Source organism: Hemitrygon akajei, chromosome 14 (assembly GCF_048418815.1).
Source record: "Hemitrygon akajei chromosome 14, sHemAka1.3, whole genome shotgun sequence".
Classification (NCBI taxonomy): domain Eukaryota; kingdom Metazoa; phylum Chordata; class Chondrichthyes; order Myliobatiformes; family Dasyatidae; genus Hemitrygon; species Hemitrygon akajei.
This window is the reverse complement of record NC_133137.1, coordinates 5,134,385-5,160,126: the sequence shown is the minus strand read 5'-3', so window position 1 is coordinate 5,160,126 and position 25,742 is coordinate 5,134,385. Positions and strand designations below refer to the sequence as shown.

Here is a 25,742-nt window from a genome sequence, read left to right as displayed (position 1 = left end):
ATTCAGATCCTTCTGCCAGGATCGGTGGTCACACCAGTCTAGCAGATGTGCTGAACAGTGTTATGGTGTCTGGCTGCTGCCCACTGGCTAAAGAAGGGGTAGAGGAAGAGAGTAACTAGGCAGCAGGGGCCGGCACTGCTGATGCATTGACTGTTCAAGTACTCATTTGCCTGCAAGCCAACCCAGGTGAGGCGATGGGGGTAGGGGGTGATGGTGAGGGCAGAGTGTCTGAGTCAGCAAGGTGGAATTTGGGTGCCCATATGGTCCAGGTGCGGGTTGATGTTTCAGCATGGACTAGAGGGGCTGAAGAGCCTCTCTCTCTCTGTGCTATAGTGCTTTATGACTCTACTCTAGGCTGAAACCACTAAGCCAATAGTGACTGAGACTGGTTCCAGGATTACCCAGCTGAAGGGGATTCTGAGCTTCCCAGAGTTATGAAGTTTAGGGGCAGGTGGTGGGTACAGCTTTCTCTGACTAGTGTTGAAGTGGAAGATTTCTATTTTTTTATTGAAAACCCCTTCTTGAGTCAGAGTGAGTGAGAGAGAGGCTAGTTCTCAGGCGCCAGTATCTAAAGCACTGCCTGGCTAACAAAACCCTGCTTTCTGTTACTGACCTCTTGAGTAAAGTGGATATGTGTGCTTATGCACTGCTGAGTAAGCTGTGAAGGATAAATAAGTCCTTGGTGGCTGTGGAGGACAAACAGCTATGTAAATGCTTTCTCAGAGGAACAATCTCAGCCTTTCATGATGTAAATGATTGCAGAATTATTCATGCAGGAGGTATTTTCTGGCGGTAGGCTGTTCCAAAGTGAGCCCTAACTAGTTGTGGATTGTCGTACGTGCAGTTATTGAGAGCAGGGCTGTAATTGAAGTGAAGATGCGTGTTAATGTGCCGGCAATTATTTCGGGTCCCGGGCACAGATTTTATTTAACCTGCGGTTCAGGGGGAGCTCGTGGCAATCTGCGAAGCTGCCCCACTCGGCCCCAGATGAGGTGAGCTCAGAGGCATGGGGCAAGACTGAAGTCTGTCCGGCCTATCAGCAAATGTCAGTACAGGGACAGACCCCCACCCCCAACTCACGCTGCCTGCCGCTGATCTCCCTCCAGGTGACAGGAAATCAGCTTATTTTTGTTCTCTGCCCCTCGTACCACTCTTTGTTGAACTGCCGTCTAATTTGGCACTGAAATTAGAGCTGGGATGTCCAGAGGTCAGGCTGGTTTTTACGGCCTGCTCCTGGACGGCCCATAGCGTTCCCAGAATGATATCTGGAGTCTCCTTACCTTCGTGATCCAGTCACTTAAAGCTTGGCCACAGTGCGTTTGTATGTGTCCAATAATTTTATCCCGTTTGCTCCCTGTATCCATGGGCGATAGGGAGATTATTTTTGGTTTCTGCTCAGTTTGATCTCAGTCAGCAGCTGTAAGTGGGGAAATTTTGACCAAACAAAAACAAGTTGATTTCTGTCTGAAGACAACAGATCACCGGCTGTGTTGGTTGTTAACGTGAATGACTCATTTCACTGTGTGTTTCGACTTATGTGTGACAAGTCAATCTGAATTTGAGTCAGAGTTTAGACAGACACGTGAATTTGGATGGCATGCAGATAGGAGAGATTTGGTTTCATTTGGCACCCTGTTCAGTACAGATTTGATGGGTTGAAGGGCCTGCCCCTGCACTCTACTGTTCTCTGTAAATGCGTTCTGTAATGTCATGTCTGCCACCCCTCTGCAGAGGCCCCATTGTTGGGTGTATCTGCTGGCCCCTGGGAACTGTGGTGTTGGATCCGGGCGTATCTGCTGACCCCTGGGAACTGTGGTGTTGGGTCTGGGTGTATCTGCTGACCCCTGGGAACTGTGGTGTTGGGTCTGGGCGTATCTGCTGACCCCTGGGAACTGTGGTGTTGGGTCTGGGCGTATCTGCTGACCCCTGGGAACTGTGGTGTTGGGTCTGGGTGTATCTGCTGACCCCTGGGAACTGTGGTGTTGGGTCTGGGTGTATCTGCTGACCCCTGGGAACTGTGGTGTTGGGTCTGGGCGTATCTGCTGACCCCTGGGAACTGTGGTGTTGGGTCCGGGTGTATCTGCTGACCCCTGGGAACTGTGGTGTTGGGTCTGGGCGTATCTGCTGACCCCTGGGAACTGTGGTGTTGGGTCTGGGTGTATCTGCTGACCCCTGGGAACTGTGGTGTTGGGTCTGGGTGTATCTGCTGACCCCTGGGAACTGTGGTGTTGGGTCTGGGCGTATCTGCTGACCCCTGGGAACTGTGGTGTTGGGTCTGGGTGTATCTGCTGACCCCTGGGAACTGTGGTGTTGGGTCTGGGTGTATCTGCTGACCCCTGGGAACTGTGGTGTTGGGTCTGGGCGTATCTGCTGACCCCTGGGAACTGTGGTGTTGGGTCCGGGTGTATCTGCTGACCCCTGGGAACTGTGGTGTTGGGTCTGGGTGTATCTGCTGACCCCTGGGAACTGTCTGCCACTGGTAGGAGTGGTGGTACCGGGCAGTTGCATGGGCTTTGTACCTGCTGTACCGATGCCTGGCAATGTGCTCCGTTCCTCGTTTGCAGTAACCCAACGGTTGTAAAACTTGCTTCATGTGAAATCCCTTTGGTAATTGAAGAAGGGCTTAGCGCTGCTACTTGCTGGCGTTGCTTGTGGCTGACTCAGCTGGTCACACATATGGGAAGGGGCAGATTAGGCTGTTCTGCAGTGTCTGTTAACACAGCTTTGGCCTTTAAAGAGAAGGGATTGACTTGGATTGTGAACAAGAAGATGTTGGTGAAAAGGAGCAGAGGAACTGAAATTTGCCAAACCCTGCGCAATGATATCAAACCTCAAACCTCTTAAAGGGACTTGGACCAAATCAAAAGCAACATTTGAGCCACTGATTGAAGCCCTAAAGACACGTTCTCTAACTTTGGCTTGTCATAGTTACTTCCAGAGAATGTGCTCCTCGTTGGCATGGCTCAAATTTTACTTCCTGCCGAATCTAGAGGTTAGAGGTGAGAGGGGAAAGATTTAAAGTGCACGGATAGGGAAGGTTTGGCGGGATAGGCCAAATGGAGCTTACACGGGCATCTTGGTTGTGCAGAAGGGCCTATTTCGTGCTGTGTAGCCCTCCTTTCAGGTGCGGAGTCTCGTTGTTCTGCAGCTCTTGGCCACAACTTGCCATGTTTATATTTTTACTTCCTGCATGGCCTCCGTCACTCTGAATGTTTGTGCCTTCCCGCTAGTACATCTGTCCATCCAGGCCAGACTGAGGTGTGTTTGGTGCCGAGGAGGAGTTGGTTTCGTCTCCCATGAGGGGTGTAGAGCCTTTGTCAAGCATTGTGACTTTGCCTTAGCTTAGTGAGTGCCTTCATTAGGCACGGTAGCACATAGCGGGGCACTTCCAGCATGGTTGGGAATCAGGAGCCTGGGAAGGAGCCCACCCCTGCTTCCTGCCCGCTTGTAGAAGCGAGAGGAGAACATGGCTCTGAACCGGTGTGGATAACTTCACTCATCTCACAGAACAGATTCCACAACCTGCACACCGCACAACTCATGTTCTTGGAGTTTATTTTTATTAGGTGCACAGTGGTTGTTTGTGTGTAGCTTTACATCGATTCTATTGTGACTGCCTATAAGAAAATACTTCTCCAGGTAATGAATTTCCTTGGAACTTTGAGAAGCAGGCAAGGGAGCCACGCAAGCTTCCTCAGCTTTCCCAGCTTTTCCTGGTATCCAGTTTTCTCCCCTGTGCTGAAGGACCCATTCTTACTGTACAAAGCACCCTGGTGTTCACCTGACCAGTCATCCACTGCCTGTCCACTCTCAGCAGGACAACGGTGTTGGTAGGACAGGGCAGCTCTGAGACCCTCCGTGCTGAGACAGACCTTGCCTAGACAAACACTCGATGCTTATCGGAGATACTTGGCTACGTTAGAGCTGCTGTTCTTGCACTCAGATTGATTCAGGTCAGAAGGGGACAACTGAGAAATGGGTTGAGGGTAAGACTGGCTGAGTTCCTGCCCCTTGTCCAAACCCAGGACATTGAACACAGAGACCAGGCCTTCCCCATTCAGCCGCTGAACTTGAGGCCATGTCTGATCACAGTTCATGCAAACTCCCATCTGCAGGGGAGGCTCTGATGAGCAGAAACTGCTCCCCTCTGCCCTGTCCCCTCTAGCAAAGAAATCACTTCTTTTACCGTCCACGTCGTCACGTCGTATTGTCGTAACTTCAGTGTGGCTGGGGAGATGACGCATCTTGTGCACCCCTCTTTTGAGTAGGACTCGATACTATGAACGGTCGTGCACTGGGGAGTGTAATGGAACAGACACACTTAGTGGAATAAGCACACCGTTCGTTGAAAGCGGGGTCACAGGTAGACAGGCAGTGATAAGGGTGTTTGGCACGCGGGACCTCGTCAGCCAGGGCATGGAGCAGGGGAGTTGAGACAATGCGTTGCAATTGTATAGTTTATTTATTGAGATCCAGGGCAGAGTGGGCCCTTACAGCCATTTGAACCGGGCCGCCCAGAAAACCCCAATTTCACCCTAGCCTAACCACATGACAATTTACAACAACCAATTAACCTATCAACCGAAACATCTTTGGACTGTGGGAGGAAACCAGAGCACCCGGAGGAAACCCACATGGTCATGGGGAGAATGTACAAACTCCTTACAGACAGCGGCGGGAATTGAACCCGGGTCATTGGTACTATAAACCGTTGTGCCACTATAAACCACTGTGTTGCTGGTGAGGCCGCACTTGGAGTACTGTGTATGGGTTTGCTTACTGGCTTATAAGAAAGATGTGGTTAAACTGGAAAGAGCAGAAGAGAATTATAAGGATGTTACCAGGACTAAAGAAGCCAAGTCAGGGGGAGAGATTGGCCAGACTACGTCTTTCATCCTTACGATGTAGGAGAATGAGAAGCCACCTTATAGAAGTGTGGAATAGATTAGGTGGATGGTGACACCCTTTTCCTCAGGAAAGATGAGTTCTGAACTAAAGGGCCATAGATTTAGGGTGAAATGGGACTGGAGGGGCAACTTTTTGGACAGACTGCCAGAGGAAGTAGTTGAGGCAGGTACAGTATTATAAATTCAGAATCACTTGGATAGGTACATGAGGGTTGGGTTTAGAGAAGCAGTTCCCGACTGTTTTTGTGCCATGGACCAATGCCATTAAGCAAGGGGTCCGTGGACCCAAGTCTGGGAATCCGTGGCCGAGAGGGATTTTGGCCAAATGCAGGATGTTGGGCCTGACCAGGCCAAGGGGTCTTCATCTGTGATGTGTGGCTCAGTGACTCTGTGACCAGCATGAAGCCCCTCACTGGTTCACCTGAGACTTCCATTTGAAAGAATACTAGCTTTCATAGGACAATCTGTTGAAGAAGATCTGACGAAGGGTCTCGGCCCGAAACGTTGTTCGTTCGTTTCAACGGATGCTGCCCGACCTGCTGAGTTCATCCAGCTTGTTTGTACGTCTTGATTTGACCACAGCATCTGCAGTGTACTTTGTGTTTACTTGTTGAAGAAGGTATTGATAACATTCGAATTTTCCAACAGGTAGACGATGCCATGCTGATGTTTGACAAGACAACCAATCGACATCGAGGTAAGCGTTTTGATTAGTTTTTGTGTTGTTTAATTCGTATCACTATGTGTTACAGATGCCTGTATACTCTGGCAAGTCTTGTAGAACTTCTTTTATAACACTTATTTTTATACCGAACAGTGCACTCTTACTGTTAATAATTAGTACCGATCATTATTGCTGATACACTTCCTTAAAATGGCACCACTCACATCCATTTGAAGTCTATAGAACACAGTACAGGCCCTTCGGCCAATGATGTTGTGCCGACTTTTTAACCCATTCTACATAGGCCTCAATTTTCCCATCTCCCATGTGAGTTTCTTAAATGTCCCTAATGTATTTGCCTCTACCACCACCCCTGACTGGGTGTTCCACACACACTCTGAGTACAAAAATCCCTTGCCTCTGACATACTACCTCTGTGGTTGTCCATTGCGCTTGGTGATGACAGGAAACCTGTGCGGGAGAGTTTTTAAAGTGAAAAAGCCCTTGCCCCGGGGCAGTTCCACTCTCTCAACCTCAGGAGTCCACGTCCAGTGGTACGAGCAAGTGTCACAAACGGGTCGTCCTTGGCTGCAGTGGATGGCCATGACATTTTCTGTGCCTCGTCATGCCGCTCGCTGTCCATGGAGCGTTGCAGTTCCACCATCCTGGCCATTGAATCCCACTGTAGATCTCATCCGCCCAGTCCAGTCCGCCAGAGCTGGCTTTGCATGTTGGGACAGGCGTGTCCCTACCTCACTGGGCTACGTGGCTACTGGCTACCCTTGCCTGGTTTAACCGGCCTGTTGAAGCAGTCCTGGGGTGTGGCCGCTGTCCCATGCAAACGGCTACTTGGAGCCACGGTTGAGAGCTGAGTGTCCAGTGGGGACCAAAGGTGAGTGAGCTGCCCCAGAGTGGACATGACAAGCCCCTTCACCAGAGGTGCTACCCCTCCCGGACAAGCAATACACCCCAATCCCGCCTATACCTTTCTCCAATCACCTTAAGATGATGCCCCTTGGTATTAATCACTTCTGCCCTGGGGCAAAGTCTCTGGCTGTCCACTCGATGTATGTCTCTTACCATCTTGTGCACATCTATAAGTCACCTCTGATCCTCCAAAGAGAAAAGCCCCTACTGGCTCAGCCTATCCTCACTAGACCTGCTGTCTAGACCTGCAGTTTATGCTATTGGGCCTTCCCGTCGCCCTCAGCACTCTTCCCATGCTGCCTCTCCTTAACTCCCATTTGATAACCAGTAGAGAATGTGTGAAAGAGGGAGTGGCAAGTGGGTGATTAACCCTCTGCTGCAATGATCAGAAGAAGGCGATGGCTGACAGTGGTTTTATTTACTAATGCACATACGCTGATGCTGATAATGTCTTACAAGCGGTGTCTTTGTTGGCACCTGTGACTTCTACGAGCCTGGCATTAAAATTCAGAAGCCTGATTGGAGACGAGGCTTTCTTGTCACACGTCACTGGTACAGTGAAGCGCGTCACTTCTGTGTCAAATTAAATCAGTGAGGATTGTGCTGGGGTTGCCCGCTAGTGTCACCACGCTTCCTGCTGCTCACCTTAACCTTGACCTGTAGGTCTTTGGAATGTGGGTGGAAACCCACACGGTCAGTGGTCAAACGTACAAACTCCTTACAGACTGCGGCTGAAGTAGAAGCCCGATCTTTCTGCAGCACTAACTGCTACGTGTCCAGGCGATCACGTTTCACTCTTAGCCTGGGAACACGGGGAGAGGGCAGAGTGCCTGCTCTCCCCACCAGCAGACAGCAAGGCAAACTCCTGGGTGGAACGGGTGGACTGAGGGGAACGCAGAAACCGCCCATCAGATCCCCAGTGACCAGTCTCATTGTGTCCTCCCCACGTTTGGCATCAATTCTCCCCGACCAGCGTTCTACAGCTCACGCGCTGGGGAGACTTGACAGTGACCGACTCTACGATGTGGGAGTGAAGTGGAATTCTGTGAGGAAAGCCACGTGGTCACAGGGAGACTCCATGGCTGACTCGGACACAGTCTCTGCGACTGTGAGACCGTGGCAACACCATGTAGCCACGATGTGGCACGGTCTGAGGTCAGTCACCTGGATGAGTGGGATCAGAAACAGGTGTATTATCACTGTCTTACGTCGGAAATTTCATTGTCTAGTGCCAACAGTACAATGTCAGACACAAGAACATGGGACACTACAGGCCCCTCGGCCCACATGCTGTGCTGACCTACTCTACAATCAATCTAACCCTCCCTCCTACATATCCCTTCATTTTCCTATCATCCACGTGCTTATTAAAGAGTTTCTTAAATGCCCCCAATGTATCTGCCTCTACCCCTACTCCTGGCAGGCCTTCCATGCTTCTATCACTTTGTGTAAAAAAAAACTACCACTGACTTGCTTTGTTCCAATCACCTTAAAAATACGCCCCCCAGTATCTGGCCTGGAAAATTGTTGTAAAAATGATTGTAAATTACAGTAAATAATGTAGTGTGAAGGGAGTGGCTGCGAAGTCTGTTGACAGAGTGTCCGTAGAACATTGCGTGTGTGTCTTCAGGCTCGTGCACCTCCTCCCTGGTGGTGGCAAGGAGGAGTGGCACAGGAGAGTCATTAATGGCGGACGAGGTGCTGCCTTTTGAAGATGTCCGTGCCTGTGGAGAGACTTGTGTTCGTGTTGGAGCCCAGCCCTCTGCTACAGCTCTCTGCAGCCTCTTTTGATTTTGGGCGTTGGAGCCTCCATATCGGGCAGTGATGCAGCCTGTCATGGTACGGCATAGTGTAGAATTTGCTCGTGCCTTTGGTGGGGGACCAAATCCCCTCAATCTCTTACTGAAGTGATAGCCTTCTTTACGATTGTACTGATGTATCGGGTGCAGGAAGGACCAATCCTCTGTGATGTTGATCAGTAAGTGATTTCCTTACCAGCAGCTGTGCCGGTTACCCTAATCTTAAAACAGAGTGAATTCTGATGGGATATTAGTGTCACTGGAGCTCCTGAGGGAGGAAGTTGATGGTGATTTGGCTGATCGACCACACTGAAGAAGGGAATGGCGTGTTTAGGAAGGAAGCAAGTGAGATCCTGGGAATTTTTACCAGGATCTCCTTTTACCAAGTGTTTTCAGCCATGTTGTTTGTTGGGGGTTAATAATGTCCCCAGTGGCTGTTGTGGTGAGAAGCCAGACCTGGTATGTAAACCCTTGTAACTCCCTGAACCCTGTTTTCCCAAGGAACGTGCATGGCCTTCAGCCGTGTTTCAATCAATGGACGAAGGGTTTCTGCACACGAAGTCTCGTTTACCCCAGCTCCAAATTTACTTGCATGAGGGTCAGGCATCCCACTTGGGCTTGGACAATGTCCAGCAATCTCTGACCTTTCTCCCTCACTCCCCCCTCCCAGTGGGGAGGTGGCCCTTTCCTCCTCCTGATTCCCAGTCGTCTCCTCTACGTCTTCTTGCCCCTCCTGTTTGTGCAGGTACCACATCATTACCCATTTGCCCTGCTCAAGTGTACTCTCCCCCTCCATTTCACGTTGCCTGACTCCAGGGAGCCTCAGCTGGCAGCTCAAGTGTGGCATTTATTTACCCTCCCTGTGTGCCCGGTGGCTGTTTGGAAGTGGATGTTTGGAGGGGGTGGTTGCGGATGGCTGCCTGGCAGAGCTGAACAGGCGGATGGGCTCTCGGTGTCTGGGAAGAGTTCTGGATAGCTGGCTGCGTCAAGAAGCAGGTTGGTACAATGAAGGCGTTGTATACCGAGAGTTGCTCGGAATAAAAGCGGAGCTGAATGCTGTCACGTGAGCTTGTAACCTTGTTCGCTGATTGTGTTCAGCACATGGTTTTATCAGCTGTGATCCCAGCATTAGTATAATCCTCTGCTGCTGATACTTAGTACCCTGGGTTGCTCTGTATTGCAGATCAGTGTTTCAGAGTTGGCCTGCGTTACAGATCAACACCTCAGAGAATCCGTGGTGTACTCTTGTTTCTGTGTAGCATAACCACCCTGTTCTCTCAGCACCTTCCTGCCCTCATTTGTCCTCTTTCTTTCCCTCTGTGACCTGCTCTCTGTCACCCACTGGCTGTCTCCAGTTTTCTGTTTCTGTTGTCTGTCCCCTCTCCTGCCTCCTCGTGATCCACAATCCTCTGTGATCCTCTCTCCCCAGGTCTCCTTTCTACTTAACCACTCTGGCCTGGCGCTTAAAACGACCTTAGGGCATTTCCGCTGGGGTGTTTGCACATGCCAGGGCTCTGTGTGAAATGGAGGTCGAGCTTAACTCAGGAAAGCATCTCTACAGGTAATCATTTAGATCTGGAAATGGGGCAGTGGGCTGGAGTGAACTGGCGTTTGCTGGCTGTCCTGATCTGAACTGCCAATGTCTGGCTTTCCCTGACTCCCGTGCAAGCTAGGACCCAGTAGCGCTCCTAAATCCATCAGTTTCCCCTCTAAATAAGCCCCCCCCACCCCCATGGGTCAGACACACATTCAGAAACTCCCTGCATTCCAGGCACAAGAGATTCTGCAGAGGCAGTTATATCTTGAGTGGACACACACAAAATTCTCGAGGAGCTCAACAAGTCGCCGAACCTGGAAAACTATAGAACAGTACAGGCCCTTCAGCCCACAATGTTGTGCCAACCTTTTAACCTACTCTTAAGGTCAATCGAACCCATCCCTCCCACATGGCCCTCCATTTTTGAAGGGTCTGGTCCCAGAGCATGGACTGTTTATTCCTCTCCAGAGATGCTGCCTGACCTGCTGGATTGCTCTAGCACTCTGTGTGCGTTACCTCTGCATCCTCCCACTCCCTGGTCCCTCCAGACGTCTGCCCTGTCGTGCAGTACCCAAAGGGTGACCAGTGAGGTGACTACCCGGTGTAGGTGCTCAGAGGCCATGAGATTGGACAAGAATTCCCTTTGAGACCTGCTGACAGGATGTCCTCTGCAGATGGGGAAAGTGTGTGTGTGTGTGTGTGTGTGTGTGTGTGTGTGTGTGTGTGTGTGTGTGTGTGTGTGTGTGTGTGTGTGTGTGTGTGTGTGTGTGTGTGTGTGTGTGTGTGTGTGTGTGTGTGTGTGTGTGTGTGTGTTGTGTGTGTTGTGTGTTTTTACTGAGTCACGTTTACTGAACACACTCACTGCAAAGCCCGTGCACAGAGAGCGTCCCGTGTAGGAGGCCCAGTCAACTGGGCGTGCCATCGATCGTGCATTCCTGCCACGTTTTTGCAACCCATCTGATCACAGTTCACTGAGCCCTTGGAAAATATAATACAGGCAGTGTGGGGGGTGGGGGGAGCTAGAGGAAAAAGCCCCCACCTTCCAAAAAAAATGTTCTTAAGAGAAAGCTCAGCCCGGTGGAGACATAAGGAGTGGCAGATGCTGGAATCTGGAGCCACGTGCCAAACATTGGTGGAAGCCGGTGGGCCGGGTGCTTCTGTGGAGGGAAATGGACACGAAGCCACGCTGACTTGTCCGATTCCAGAATTCGTTATTGACTGCATGTACATGGAAGCTTAGAGAGAAAACAGCACACTGCTGGGGACAGCCCACAGGCGTCACCCCACGTTCCAGTGCCAACACAGCATGCCCAAACTAAACAGAACACCAACAGTGGAAGAAGCCCCATAAGTGGTCCTCCCACCGTCTCCGGCCGCCAGCAGCCAGTGGACTTGCAGACACTGGGCCTTCGCAGGCTCTGGGCTCCAGCCATCGGGCCTTGAGTTTCGGAGATCCAGTCGACCTTCGAGCTTTGGTCTTCGGTATCTACCCCAGGACTTGCTGATGACGGGACCCTGAGCACGAGGCCCCGAACTCTGGCCTCACTGATTTTAACGTACCTAGGCCCTTGTTCCTCTGATTCCAATCCCTGCCAGCAGGCTGCTGACCCAGCATGGGGGGGGCTCCGGTCCGGTCCTTGTCCACTGTGGTCTGCTTGCTTGACATCTGACCACGGATGTCCCACATCTGCATTGCTGGCCTTCAAATGCAGAGCCAAGGCTTAGACTCCGGCCTGACCTCTAATTCTCCAACATTCCTGTTCCTAAACATAACCTGACCCCCAACTCTCCTCTCTGTCCACAAAACAATCTCTGTAAACCTAAAAAAACAACTTAGTGCGCCACAACCTCGTCAGGGACTGGACCGCAGCTCAGAGCCATCTTGATGAGCAACTGTAGAAACTTAGAACTTGTATTCCAGTATTGCAGGCTCCTGGACACCGCTAGCCAGAATAACTGCATCATTCAATGTCTGGAGAGGACTGGAAAATCAAAGCTGTCTGAGAAGAGGGCCCGGCAGGTTTCTGCCTGTTGTTGCTGGAAGCAGTATTCCTGGTCTTGCCCTTGAATGGACTTGGTGCTGATTCTTCAGACAATGGGACATGTTCATTCTGATGTAGGAAAGGGCCAGGTAATGATAGTGCTGCCCACTTCACCTCTGAAACAAGCACCCCACGACGATGGCTGGCCAAGGCGTTTGTCAGAAGTTCTGCAGCAAGCAGCTCAGCTTCATTCACCTAAAAGTGAGGCAATCGGCACCAGCAGCCTAAGCCGTCTTCGCGGTGTGGAGGCTGATAAATGGCTCGTGACGGCCAGTGGCTCCCAGTGTGCACGCCGTCCGTCTAAAGACGCTCAGTGTCCGCGTCCACATTCCTTCCCACAATACCCAACGTGGGCCTCGTCTTGGGGCTTTCGCCTGGAGGTCGAAGGGTGAGGTGGCTACCAGCAAGGGATTGCAACCTGTTTTCCTGCACGATGCCTGTGGAAGGAAGGTTCAAGTGAATGGCATTCGTTCTGGCGTGAGAGTCTGTTACTCTGCAGTCTGAGTCCCAGAGTCAGAGCAGCCACTAGGCCCCGCGTCTGGTTGGTGAGTGGACCTGGGAGCAGTTAGAGGCCGTTGTAGGTTCCTGGGAATCCCGGACAGGGAGGTTCCCAGTTCGTCACTGGGGGCCCTAGAGTCACTGAGCACTGGTGATTGAATTGGGGCTGTTGTCGAGAGCGTGGAACGTCATGGGGTCATACAGTGCGGACACAGGCCATTCAACCCGGCTAGTCTGTACTGACCAAGATACCCACCTAAGATAGTCCCATTTGCCAGTGTTTGGCCAGACCCGCTGGTTAATGGTAGGAGTCCATGCATAAAAAAGGTTAGGAACCCCTGCTCTGTACCTACCAAGCACCTTTTAAATGTTGTTTATCTACATTACGCTGGCAGTTCATTCCATATCCTGACCACTCTGAGTGGAGCACACTGCCCTTTTCATCCCTCCCTTCACCTTAAACCTATGCCCTTTATTTCTTGTGTGCCCAGTCCTGGGAAAAGGACTGTGTACATTCAACCCATCTTTGCTCCTCATGATCTCGTACACCTCCATAAAGTCACTGTTTCGTGCTCTACACTCCAGTGATGAAAGTCCCAACCTGCCTGGTGTCTCTCCATAGCTCATTTGCTCGAGCCCCAGCAAGATCCTCTGCACCCTTTCCACACTGGTAGCCTCTGTTCTCTTGCAGCGTGACCAATACCGAACATGACTGTAAATGCAGCCTCACCAGCATCTTGTACGACTGCTGATGGCTCGTTGCCAACAGCCATGTCTACCTGTGATGGCACGTTCAGGAAACCTTGTGCCTGTTCTCCCAGGCCCCTCTGTTCTGCAAAATGACCCAGGGCTCACGGTGATTGGGCGTATTTACAAATTGTGGGGTTTATGTGCTCAAGGTGACCACTCAGCCCATCAACCCCATTCTAGCTTCCAACAGAGCAGTCCTATCAGTTCCCCACCCTTACTTCCCCCACAGCCCTCCCGCCCCCTTGCTCTCTCACTCCTCTTGTGGTCAAGAGGATGATTGTTGAAGTTCATCGATTGGTCACTGGCTACTTACCCTCTCTACCCAGACACAGCACTTGATGTTTTTGATAGAAGGGACAGTGAGTTGTTTGTCACTGATCTCGGCATCCGTACTCACATGAAGGATGCTGGCGCTGGAATGCGTGGCGTGGAGTGGTGACACCCTCCAGCACATCGTCTGGTTTGTTAATTCAAACTGCACGTTTCGCTGTGCACGTACATGTGGCAAATATACCTGAAAATGAAGGATGCAGGGACCTCATCCTTTCACTCACCTGTCGGTAGAATAACAACCGCAAGGAAGGAAAGATGCCGGTGCTGGAGAAGGAGAGAGAAGAGGCTGAAAGTTCGGCTTTCTGGATGTTGGGGAGCTCAGCAGGTTGGGCAGCGTCCGTGGAGGGGAGTGGTCAGTCGACTCTCTGAGTGAGATGAGGAGTCTCACCCCAGAGGGTCGGCTCTCCCTTTCCCTCTGCAGAGGCTGTCTGACCTGCTGAGTTTCTCCAGCATCCTGTGAAGTGATGGCGGAGGGCCAGGAGGATCCCCGACCTGGATTGTTGACCTCCTGCAGTGTTCCTGTTTCCAACCTGCTCCTGATCCTCGCGTCTCATTTTCTTCATTGTCTAATAAAAGCAGTAAATGTTACCCAGGAGGTCAGGCAGCATCTGTGGAAAGAGGAACGGCTGACGTTTCTGTTCTGAGACCTCGGTACAGAGGTAGAGAGACGGCAAGTTAGCCCAGGAAATAGAGAGGGTAGGGAGAAATGTACGCTTGTAGTGGATTGTCGTCGGAAGAGGTGGGTTAGTCCCGGGAGAATCTCTGCTGCATGCAGAGTAATTGGGATTGATTTCGAGGCTGCCCATATGTGATGCTGGTTGGATAGGAGCAGGGGCAACGTTTTACTCAATGTCCCCCGTTAAATCATTAACGGGAGATTTTCCAGATGCTGGAAAATTCAGAGCGGCAACACAAGACTCGGCAGGTCAGGCGGCATTTGTGGAGGGAAGTAAACAGTCGACATTTTGGCCCCAGAGTCCTCACTGGTTTGAGTTCCTCCAGCATTTCGCTTGTGTTTGATATTGAGGGGTTCGAGGGAAGGTCTGGGGCTCACTGTTCACTGTGATTTCCTGCGGGTAAATGCTTTCCTGTGAATCAGGAAACAAAGGGTCGGGTGGTACGCGTGGCGGGAGCTGGGCAGGCAAAGTTCCAGGTCAAGACCTTCCCTCTGCACTTGGAGGAAGAGTCGGCAGTTGGCCAGTGGATACCGGATGAAGATGGTGTCGGGTTTCGAGGTGCATCCTATTTCCAAGGCTGCAGCCAGTGCTCAGGATGACTCCCCACTGTAATGCGAGGCCCTCAGCCCATCAACCCTCTGCCACACTGACTCCATTCCACACAGTCTGTAGGATCGCGGCAACCACACCGTCCTTAGCAAGAGTCAGAGCACTTCTAAGGATAAATCTTGCAAATGAGCGGCCATTCTTTTGCAAATTAAACATGTGCTTAGGTTTTTTTTTAAAGAAAAGCAGATGCAAGCAGCTCAACAAAGGAGCTGCCGGGTGACTCCAGGCTGGTCAATTAACAATGTTTGAAGTCTGGCCCCGTGACCTGCGTGACCCAGCCACAGCCCCAGCCTCCGAATGCACAGATTATAGCTCCGTCCTGAGTCGCCACATCTGTCGCTGTTACTTAAAAATGAGGCGTGCAGCCATGGCAACCTGATTGGAGCTGTCCGTCATCGCGATGTATTAACAGCAGGGCAGGCCAGGCATCCTTACACAATGGTCAGGGTAAGCGGAAGCACAAGTGCTCTCCCCCTCGCTCACACACGCCCAGCTCCACTGACCGGCTTTTTATGGCAAAGTAAGTTTATATTAAGTTCTTCAAGACCACAGCAGAAGCACTGTAAAGAAACCACAGAAATGTCCTTATCTAGCACCTCACTTATCCCCTTGGACTACCTCCACAGTGCCCGTGAGCACCATGTGTTCTTTCTCCAGGGATACCCGGGAACAAACGTTTCCCTGTAGAATTGCCAGGCCGTCGGCCCTCGGCTGCCCACCTCCGGGAAGCACGGGTAGGGAACCTGGCCAGCCCCACGGGAGGACGTTTGCCAGATTATCGTCCTCCAGCCCCAGCCTCTCCCTGCTGGATGAGCAGGTACGAAGGGCCCCACTGAATCCTGGGAGATCATGACCCTTGACTCTTCATGGAGATGAGGAATTGGGGATGTTATTGGGAACCTTGCATCCCTACGAATTACAGAAGGGGTGCATCGCCTCACAGACGACCCACCTGTGGGCGAGGCAGCAGTCAATGTTTCGTCCTCTTCCGGGCAAGATGGCGCCAGGCTGAAGTCGCAGCTCAGGCTCGTATTTTCAGATATGTAGGGATGGTTGTGGGGACGGGTGGGAGTTAGGGGTCAGGTTGGGATGTGGGGGCTTCAGAGGTCAGATTTGGGTTTATGGCTAGCGATGTGGAGGAGTTGGGGATCGGGCTGCAGTGTAGGCCTGTGCTCTGGGCTCAGTGGTCAGTGTAGTGTAGTGTAGTGGTCAGTGATCGGGCTGCAGTGTAGGCCTGTGCTCTGGGCTCAGTGGTCAGTGTAGTGTAGTGTAGTGGTCAGTGATCGAGCTGCAGTGTAGGCCTGTGCTCTGGGCTCAGTGGTCAGTGTAGTGTAGTGGTCAGTGATCGGGCTGCAGTGTAGGCCTGTGCTCTGGGCTCAGTGGTCAGTGTAGTGTAGTGTAGTGGTCAGTGATCGGGCTGCAGTGTAGGCCTGTGCTCTGGGCTCAGTGGTCAGTGTAGTGTAGTGTAGTGGTCAGTGATCGGGCTGCAGTGTAGGCCTGTGCTCTGGGCTTAGTGGTCAGTGTAGCGTAGTGTAGTGGTCAGTGATCGGGCTGCAGTGTAGGCCTGTGCTCTGGGCTCAGTGGTCAGTGTAGTGTAGTGGTCAGTGATCGAGCTGCAGTGTAGGCCTGTGCTCTGGGCTCAGTGGTCAGTGTAGTGTAGTGTAGTGGTCAGTGATCGGGCTGCAGTGTAGGCCTGTGCTCTGGGCTCAGTGGTCAGTGTAGTGTAGTGGTCAGTGATCGGGCTGCAGTGTAGGCCTGTGCTCTGGGCTTAGTGGTCAGTGTAGCGTAGTGTAGTGGTCAGTGATCGGGCTGCAGTGTAGGCCTGTGCTCTGGGCTCAGTGGTCAGTGTAGTGTAGTGGTCAGTGATCGGGCTGCAGTGTAGGCCTGTGCTCTGGGCTCAGTGGTCAGTGTAGTGTAGTGTAGTGGTCAGTGATCGAGCTGCAGTGTAGGCCTGTGCTCTGGGCTCAGTGGTCAGTGTAGCGTAGTGTAGTGGTCAGTGATCGGGCTGCAGTGTAGGCCTGTGCTCTGGGCTCAGTGGTCAGTGTAGTGTAGTGTAGTGGTCAGTGATCGGGCTGCAGTGTAGGCCTGTGCTCTGGGCTCAGTGGTCAGTGTAGTGTAGTGGTCAGTGATCGGGCTGCAGTGTAGGCCTGTGCTCTGGGCTCAGTGGTCAGTGTAGTGTAGTGGTCAGTGATCGGGCTGCAGTGTAGGCCTGTGCTCTGGGCTCAGTGGTCAGTGTAGTGTAGTGTAGTGGTCAGTGATCGGGCTGCAGTGTAGGCCTGTGCTCTGGGCTCAGTGGTCAGTGTAGTGTAGTGGTCAGTGATCGGGCTGCAGTGTAGGCCTGTGCTCTGGGCTCAGTGGTCAGTGTAGTGTAGTGTAGTGGTCAGTGATCGAGCTGCAGTGTAGGCCTGTGCTCTGGGCTCAGTGGTCAGTGTAGTGTAGTGTAGTGGTCAGTGATCGGGCTGCAGTGTAGGCCTGTGCTCTGGGCTCAGTGGTCAGTGTAGTGTAGTGTAGTGGTCAGTGATCGGGCTGCAGTGTAGGCCTGTGCTCTGGGCTCAGTGGTCAGTGTAGTGTAGTGTAGTGGTCAGTGATCGGGCTGCAGTGTAGGCCTGTGCTCTGGGCTCAGTGGTCAGTGTAGTGTAGTGTAGTGGTCAGTGATCGGGCTGCAGTGTAGGCCTGTGCTCTGGGCTCAGTGGTCAGTGTAGTGTAGTGGTCAGTGATCGGGCTGCAGTGTAGGCCTGTGCTCTGGGCTCAGTGGTCAGTGTGGTGTAGTGGTCAGTGATTGGGCTGCAGTGTAGGCCTGTGCTCTGGGCTCAGTGGTCAGTGTAGTGTAGTGGTCAGTGATCGGGCTGCAGTGTAGGCCTGTGCTCTGGGCTCAGTGGTCAGTGTAGTGTAGTGGTCAGTGATTGGGCTGCAGTGTAGGCCTGTGCTCTGGGCTCAGTGGTCAGTGTAGTGTAGTGTAGTGGTCAGTGATCGGGCTGCAGTGTAGGCCTGTGCTCTGGGCTCAGTGGTCAGTGTAGTGTAGTGTAGTGGTCAGTGATCGGGCTGCAGTGTAGGCCTGTGCTCTGGGCTCAGTGGTCAGTGTAGTGTAGTGGTCAGTGATCGGGCTGCAGTGTAGGCCTGTGCTCTGGGCTCAGTGGTCAGTGTAGTGTAGTGTAGTGGTCAGTGATCGGGCTGCAGTGTAGGCCTGTGCTCTGGGCTCAGTGGTCAGTGTAGTGTAGTGGTCAGTGATCGGGCTGCAGTGTAGGCCTGTGCTCTGGGCTCAGTGGTCAGTGTAGTGTAGTGTAGTGGTCAGTGATCGGGCTGCAGTGTAGGCCTGTGCTCTGGGCTCAGTGGTCAGTGTAGCGTAGTGTAGTGGTCAGTGATCGGGCTGCAGTGTAGGCCTGTGCTCTGGGCTCAGTGGTCAGTGTAGCGTAGTGGTCAGTGATCGGGCTGCAGTGTAGGCCTGTGCTCTGGGCTCAGTGGTCAGTGTAGTGTAGTGTAGTGGTCAGTGATCGGGCTGCAGTGTAGGCCTGTGCTCTGGGCTCAGTGGTCAGTGTAGTGTAGTGTAGTGGTCAGTGATCGGGCTGCAGTGTAGGCCTGTGCTCTGGGCTCAGTGGTCAGTGTAGTGTAGTGGTCAGTGATCGGGCTGCAGTGTAGGCCTGTGCTCTGGGCTCAGTGGTCAGTGTAGCGTAGTGGTCAGTGATCGGGCTGCAGTGTAGGCCTGTGCTCTGGGCTCAGTGGTCAGTGTAGTGTAGTGTAGTGGTCAGTGATCGGGCTGCAGTGTAGGCCTGTGCTCTGGGCTCAGTGGTCAGTGTAGTGTAGTGGTCAGTGATTGGGCTGCAGTGTAGGCCTGTGCTCTGGGCTCAGTGGTCAGTGTAGTGTAGTGGTCAGTGATTGGGCTGCAGTGTAGGCCTGTGCTCTGGGCTCAGTGGTCAGTGTAGTGTAGTGGTCAGTGATTGGGCTGCAGTGTAGGCCTGTGCTCTGGGCTCAGTGGTCAGTGTAGTGTAGTGGTCAGTGATTGGGCTGCAGTGTAGGCCTGTGCTCTGGGCTCAGTGGTCAGTGTAGTGTAGTGTAGTGGTCAGTGATCGGGCTGCAGTGTAGGCCTGTGCTCTGGGCTCAGTGGTCAGTGTAGTGTAGTGTAGTGGTCAGTGATCGGGCTGCAGTGTAGGCCTGTGCTCTGGGCTCAGTGGTCAGTGTAGTGTAGTGTAGTGGTCAGTGATCGGGCTGCAGTGTAGGCCTGTGCTCTGGGCTCAGTGGTCAGTGTAGTGTAGTGTAGTGGTCAGTGATCGGGCTGCAGTGTAGGCCTGTGCTCTGGGCTCAGTGGTCAGTGTAGCGTAGTGTAGTGGTCAGTGATCGGGCTGCAGTGTAGGCCTGTGCTCTGGGCTCAGTGGTCAGTGTAGTGTAGTGGTCAGTGATCGGGCTGCAGTGTAGGCCTGTGCGCTGGGCTCAGTGGTCAGTGTAGCGTAGTGTAGTGGTCAGTGATCGGGCTGCAGTGTAGGCCTGTGCTCTGGGCTCAGTGGTCAGTGTAGTGTAGTGTAGTGGTCAGTGATCGGGCTGCAGTGTAGGCCTGTGCTCTGGGCTCAGTGGTCAGTGTAGTGTAGTGGTCAGTGATCGGGCTGCAGTGTAGGCCTGTGCTCTGGGCTCAGTGGTCAGTGTAGCGTAGTGTAGTGGTCAGTGATCGGGCTGCAGTGTAGGCCTGTGCTCTGGGCTCAGTGGTCAGTGTAGCGTAGTGTAGTGGTCAGTGATCGGGCTGCAGTGTAGGCCTGTGCTCTGGGCTCAGTGGTCAGTGTAGCGTAGTGTAGTGGTCAGTGATCGGGCTGCAGTGTAGGCCTGTGCTCTGGGCTCAGTGGTCAGTGTAGCGTAGTGTAGTGGTCAGTGATCGGGCTGCAGTGTAGGCCTGTGCTCTGGGCTCAGTGGTCAGTGTAGTGTAGTGGTCAGTGATCGGGCTGCAGTGTAGGCCTGTGCTCTGGGCTCAGTGGTCAGTGTAGTGTAGTGGTCAGTGATCGTGCTGCAGTGTAGGCCTGTGCTCTGGGCTCAGTGGTCAGTGTAGTGTAGTGGTCAGTGATCGGGCTGCAGTGTAGGCCTGTGCTCTGGGCTCAGTGGTCAGTGTAGCGTAGTGGTCAGTGATCGGGCTGCAGTGTAGGCCTGTGCTCTGGGCTCAGTGGTCAGTGTAGTGTAGTGGTCAGTGATCGGGCTGCAGTGTAGGCCTGTGCTCTGGGCTCAGTGGTCAGTGTAGTGTAGTGGTCAGTGATCGGGCTGCAGTGTAGGCCTGTGCTCTGGGCTCATTGGTCAGTGTAGTGTAGTGTAGTGGTCAGTGATCGGGCTGCAGTGTAGGCCTGTGCTCTGGGCTCAGTGGTCAGTGTAGTGTAGTGGTCAGTGATCGGGCTGCAGTGTAGGCCTGTGCTCTGGGCTCAGTGGTCAGTGTAGTGTAGTGTAGTGGTCAGTGATCGGGCTGCAGTGTAGGCCTGTGCTCTGGGCTCAGTGGTCAGTGTAGTGTAGTGTAGTGGTCAGTGATCGGGCTGCAGTGTAGGCCTGTGCTCTGGGCTCAGTGGTCAGTGTAGTGTAGTGTAGTGGTCAGTGATCGGGCTGCAGTGTAGGCCTGTGCTCTGGGCTCAGTGGTCAGTGTAGTGTAGTGTAGTGGTCAGTGATCGGGCTGCAGTGTAGGCCTGTGCTCTGGGCTCATTGGTCAGTGTAGTGTAGTGTAGTGGTCAGTGATCGGGCTGCAGTGTAGGCCTGTGCTCTGGGCTCAGTGGTCAGTGTAGTGTAGTGGTCAGTGATCGGGCTGCAGTGTAGGCCTGTGCTCTGGGCTCAGTGGTCAGTGTAGTGTAGTGTAGTGGTCAGTGATCGGGCTGCAGTGTAGGCCTGTGCTCTGGGCTCAGTGGTCAGTGTAGTGTAGTGTAGTGGTCAGTGATCGGGCTGCAGTGTAGGCCTGTGCTCTGGGCTCAGTGGTCAGTGTAGTGTAGTGTAGTGGTCAGTGATCGGGCTGCAGTGTAGGCCTGTGCTCTGGGCTCAGTGGTCAGTGTAGTGTAGTGTAGTGGTCAGTGATCGGGCTGCAGTGTAGGCCTGTGCTCTGGGCTCAGTGGTCAGTGAGGTGTAGTGTAGTGGTCAGTGATCGGGCTGCAGTGTAGGCCTGTGCTCTGGGCTCAGTGGTCAGTGAGGTGGGCACAGGACGAAGGTCATTGGGCTCTCCTAGGTCGGTGGGTCCTGGGATTGGATATCTGTGCAAGAGGTACGACGGCCGGTGGGTCGGCAAGCCCGGAGTTCGGAGTCCTGTCATCAATAGTCTGGGGGTCGATACTGAATATCGAAGCACGAAGGTCGGTCAGAAGTCCGGAGGTTGAAGGCCGATGGCTAAGGACTGGAGACTAAAATGTCTGCATGTGTAGGTGGGGGGGAGAGGGCATGTTTCGCTGTTGTTTCATGGCTTGTTTGTGGTGTTCTGTCTGGGCACGACATGGTGACGGGATGTGTGGTGACGATTGTGGGCCACCCCCAGCACATCTCTAAACGGGTTGTGTTGGTTGTTAATGTAAACAGTGTGTTTCTATGTACATGTGATGAATAAATAAATCTGAATAGACTATCAGTCACCTCAGAACGTGCAGAATCAGTCAGTCACGAGGGACTGCCTTGGGAGATGCCTCTGTTTAAGTGATCCTTGTAAGGGTACCATCTTGTGTCTGTCTGCTGAGAGAGTTGTCCAGTTGTCTACTTGTTCTTTGAATCCCCGACACTCTCTCCAGTTCTCTCTGAAAAGTAATTCTGGGATCAACGTCCACCATGTTATGTGGAACCACAGTGCTAAACACACCTCCAGAAGGAAAATATTGGTGTTGGAAATGTGGAGCTGCACCCCAGGCAATGCAGGAAACACTCAGCAGGTAAGGCAGAGCAATGGAGGCAGTGTTTCAGGTCTGGGACCTTTTATTGGGACTGCCTCATCTAAAGGTCATCAACCCAAAACAGGAACCCTGCTTCTGTCTCCACTGCTGCAGCCTGACCCGCTGAGTGTTGTGTTCAGATTTTATAACTGAACGTAACTGCTCCCGCCCCCATTCCCATTCAGTTGTGGATCTCGCAGATTCCCCGTGCTGCTTGATTTTGCATGGTTCTCGTCACCTTTCCAGGCTGAGCCCATGGGAGTGAAGGGGACAGTGGGGCCTGCTGGGATGACTTGAACGGGGTGGCTGGTTGTTTCGGTAATTGTGACCAGATAGTCTTTGGATGGTTTGTGAAGCCCAGTTGCCCATTTAAACTCACCCCACATTCATACTAACTCACCCCACATTCATACTAACTCACCCCACATTCAGCTGTTTGCTTTGGCCACCCCCTCATGCGACTGGGATGTGGAAGGAATCACGATTAGGTTTATCATCACCAACATCATTCCGTTCTGCGGCAGCAGTAGACGTAATAAGTAAAACATACTATAAATGACTGTAACAAACATACACGTGTGTAAAAATGAGTAGTGCAAAAAGAAACCACAAAGAGTGAGGTGTTGTTCATGGGTTCAATGTCCATTCAGAAATGGTGGTGGGGAAGAAGCTGTTTCTGAAGTAGTGAGTGTGGGACTTCTGGCTCCTGTACCTCCCCGCTGATGGTAGTAATGAGAAGTCAGCATGTCCTGGGTCCTTAATTGTGGATGCACCTTTTGGAGGCATCGTCTTTTAAGATGTTCCCGCATTTGCCCCGTGTCCCTTAAGACAGACAGACAGACATACTTTATTGATCCCGAGGGAAATTGGGATCGTTACAGCCGCACCAACCAAGAATAGTGAAGAAATATAGCAATATAAAACTATAAATAATTAACTAAAAATAAGTTAAATCATGCCAAGTGGATGAAATAAACCCTTGGTTAACAAAATTCCCTCTTGCCCTCCGCTGCTCCCTGTTCGATGGTAGACTTCTGCCCTCTTCTGCACCTTGTGCTCATCCTTACCTGCATGAAGCCTAATGCAGCTGAAAACCAGAAAAGCACTAAAGGTTCCTGAAAACAACAACACACACAAAATGCTGGTAGAACACAGCAGGCCAGGCAGCATTTATAGGGAGAAGCGCTGTCGACGTTTCGGGCCGAGACCCTTCGTCAGGACCTGAAGGTTCCTGAAGCAGCTTTGTCTGGATCTGATCCAGAGCGAGGGGAATCCAGGATTTGTCCTGGAAGAGTATGGAACCCCCTTTGCTGAGCCAGAGTCCTGCGGCTCCCTCCCTGTATTTGTAAGGGGTTTGTTTTGCTGCCTGGTATGTTCTGTAGGCATCATGAACGCACTCTATTGGTGGCAGGGTGTGTGACGATGCCTGCTGGCTGCCCCAGCACTCTCTAGGGTTGTGTTGCTTGTTTGCAGAAACATTTCACTGTACCTTCCGATGTAAGTAGATCTGAACGTGAAGGACTGCGACAGTTGAGGCAACTGAGGAAGGGGTAGTTAAGTGCTGTTCAGTCTACAAGCTTGGAATGAATTGAGAACGAGAGGCCCTTTAAAGCAAGTATTTCCTGCATCGCCATGGGCAGCGGTGTGAGCTGGGTCAGTGGAACAGACTCTTGGAGCCATAGGGTCCTGCTTCGGAGGGAACATCTTTATGGTGTTTGGTCATAAATCAGCAAGGATCTTGCTGAATTGCAGAGCGGAGTTGAGAGGCCAAATGGCCACACCTGGTTTTGGATGTAATAGAGAATTACTGCCTTCGTGCTGAATGTCTTTCCATCCAGTCATTCGAGGAAGAGTTTCCCAAGACCACCCTGAAACTTGAATTTAGATGCCCCAGTGAACTGTACACCACGCATCGTCCAAAGTGTATTGAGTACATTTAGGGGCAGGAAGAGAAATCCCTATTAAAGTAACCCATCTGTACATTTATTTTTGAAGCAATTGTTTGTAACGTTGTTCAAGAAGCAAAAAAAAAGAGAGATCAGTGAAGGTTTTTTACAGCTGCTCTGTAAATCTTCATAAACACTAGAGATTCTGCAGATGCTGGAAATCTTGAGCAACTCACAGATCATGCAGCATCTATGGACTGGAGTAACAGTCAGCTGAGGTGCTGACTTGGCACAGAACATCGACCGGTTATTCCTCTCCATAGATGCTGTCTGACCTGCGGAATCCCACCTGCTTTTTGGGTGTGTTACTCTGAATCTCCATACCAGTTCATCCCTTTAACTACATCAGTTTAGTCACCCCTCTGAACACGAGGTTAATTTCTGCAACAGACTGATGTTTAACCCTTCCTGAATGAATCTATGTAGCATCTGCTCCCAACTCCTGCTTTTATAATATTTACATGATGGTCAAATTAAAACATTGTCCTCCTTGGCCAGAGCCCTCCAGTCTCAGAAGGCCGTGCCCCCTCCACACCTGGATATGGCAGTAGTCTCGCAAGAGGGACAGACAGGAGGCTCAGGTGGACGGGCCGTCTGATGGCCCACGGCCAGGCCGAGGAGCAAACCGACTGATACCCCTCCCCACCGACGATCAGGAACCTGAGGAGAAGCCCCTTCAGGTACTCAAACCTGGGGTGCAATCTCTCTCAGGGTGGAGCGTGGACTCCTGCAGATTGTGTTACCCGTGACTGTTTCTTCGGCGGCCGGGTGGGGGGGGGGGTGGAGTGGCGCGGTGCTGTCATCACTGGCCACGTGAGACCTTATACTTGCGCAGGAAAATCCTGCAAGAACTCCCGCCCCCTCCCCCACGTCCTGGCCACTGGGTTTCTGTGGGGTGGGAGGGGGGGCAGCCTCGCTCGTTGTTTAATGCAAGGAGGTGGCTTTGGACAAAGGGCTTGAGTGTACAATACTGCATTATTCATAGGAACAGAACGGTGACTGAATTATTGATGGTGAAGACTCGGCAGGTGTGTGTGTGCGGGGTACAGTTACAGCCAACGTGGGCCGTGTGAGAATCAGCCATTTGAAAACCCAGCAGGCACGTCACTCACAGCCCTGGGAGGGGTATCAGCTACCCGCCTCGCACCCCCGCTGAGTCAGACCCTCTCCCCTGTATCCCATCATCTCCATGTTGAGCAACGAAGTAATATTCTACATGAAAGCATGTCTAGCTTTCCCTTCGTTCCCCCTCTTGCTCCCTCCCCTTCCACCCCAGTACTCCCTCATCTGCCGAGGGGTCACTAACAACCTTTGGACTTGTTCAAGTACATTTATGTAGTCTACAACCCTGAGAATCGTCTTCCCACAGAAACAAAGAAAACATCAACCACACACGCAAACAAAAAAATGAATAGTGCAAACAGCAAGACGCGTGGAATATGAATTGTCAAACCCCAGAGTCACTGAAACTGTCCAGAAATGTTGAGTTCAATTCAGTTCAGCGCCGTGTTGTTCATTGACTGCAGGGCCGCAGAGCCGGTCTGCCCTGATCAAAATCGCACAAAATACCAATAGAGCGAGGAGTAAACGGAAACCAGAGACACATGACAAACGGCAGCATCCTCCAGAATGAGTCCAGTCCACAAACTGCACTGATCAAACCTCGCCCAGACCAGACTCAGAGACACAGAAGCAGAATTAGGCCATTCAGCTCATCAGCCCTCGCAGGAGGAGTCCTCCACCGGTCAAACACAGACAGACGGCACTGAACGCTCGCTCGTCCTCATTGTTTTCGATCTTGCTCGGTGCTTCAATCAGCGAGCTGGTCAAGAATTGGAGCTGATATTTGGTTTGAGCTCCACCATTAGGCTGCACGTTTCATTCCAAACTTCCTCTCAACAACACCCAGTTCCCTCCGAGACAGCAAAACTGCCCGATCGCTCAGTCGGCCCAAAAGCACATGATCAGAATGTAAACTGCAGGCTCCAGATGTGCACAGATTAGCAGCAAAAGTATATTTAAAAGAAGAAATGTTTTTATGAACTGTTAGTTGCGTTGATTGCTGGTGACAAGCTGATTCACGATTTTGGTATTTATTGTTTCTTTATGTATTATTTTGTTGCTTTTCTATTTACACAGTTTGTTGACCTTCGCCTGCTGGTCATTTGTGTGTAGTTTTTCATTGAATCTGTT

General features: G+C 52.0%; 1 protein-coding gene across 1 annotated transcript in view; it reads left to right on the top strand.

Moving 5' to 3' along the window:
• The window catches only part of LOC140738251 (RNA-binding protein Musashi homolog 1-like), a 201,844-nt gene that overhangs the window by 130,792 nt on the left and 45,310 nt on the right, over positions 1-25,742 (top strand). Inside the window, 1 exon segment of the mRNA XM_073065404.1 lies at positions 5,556-5,604. Coding sequence (XP_072921505.1) covers positions 5,556-5,604 — 49 coding nt within the window.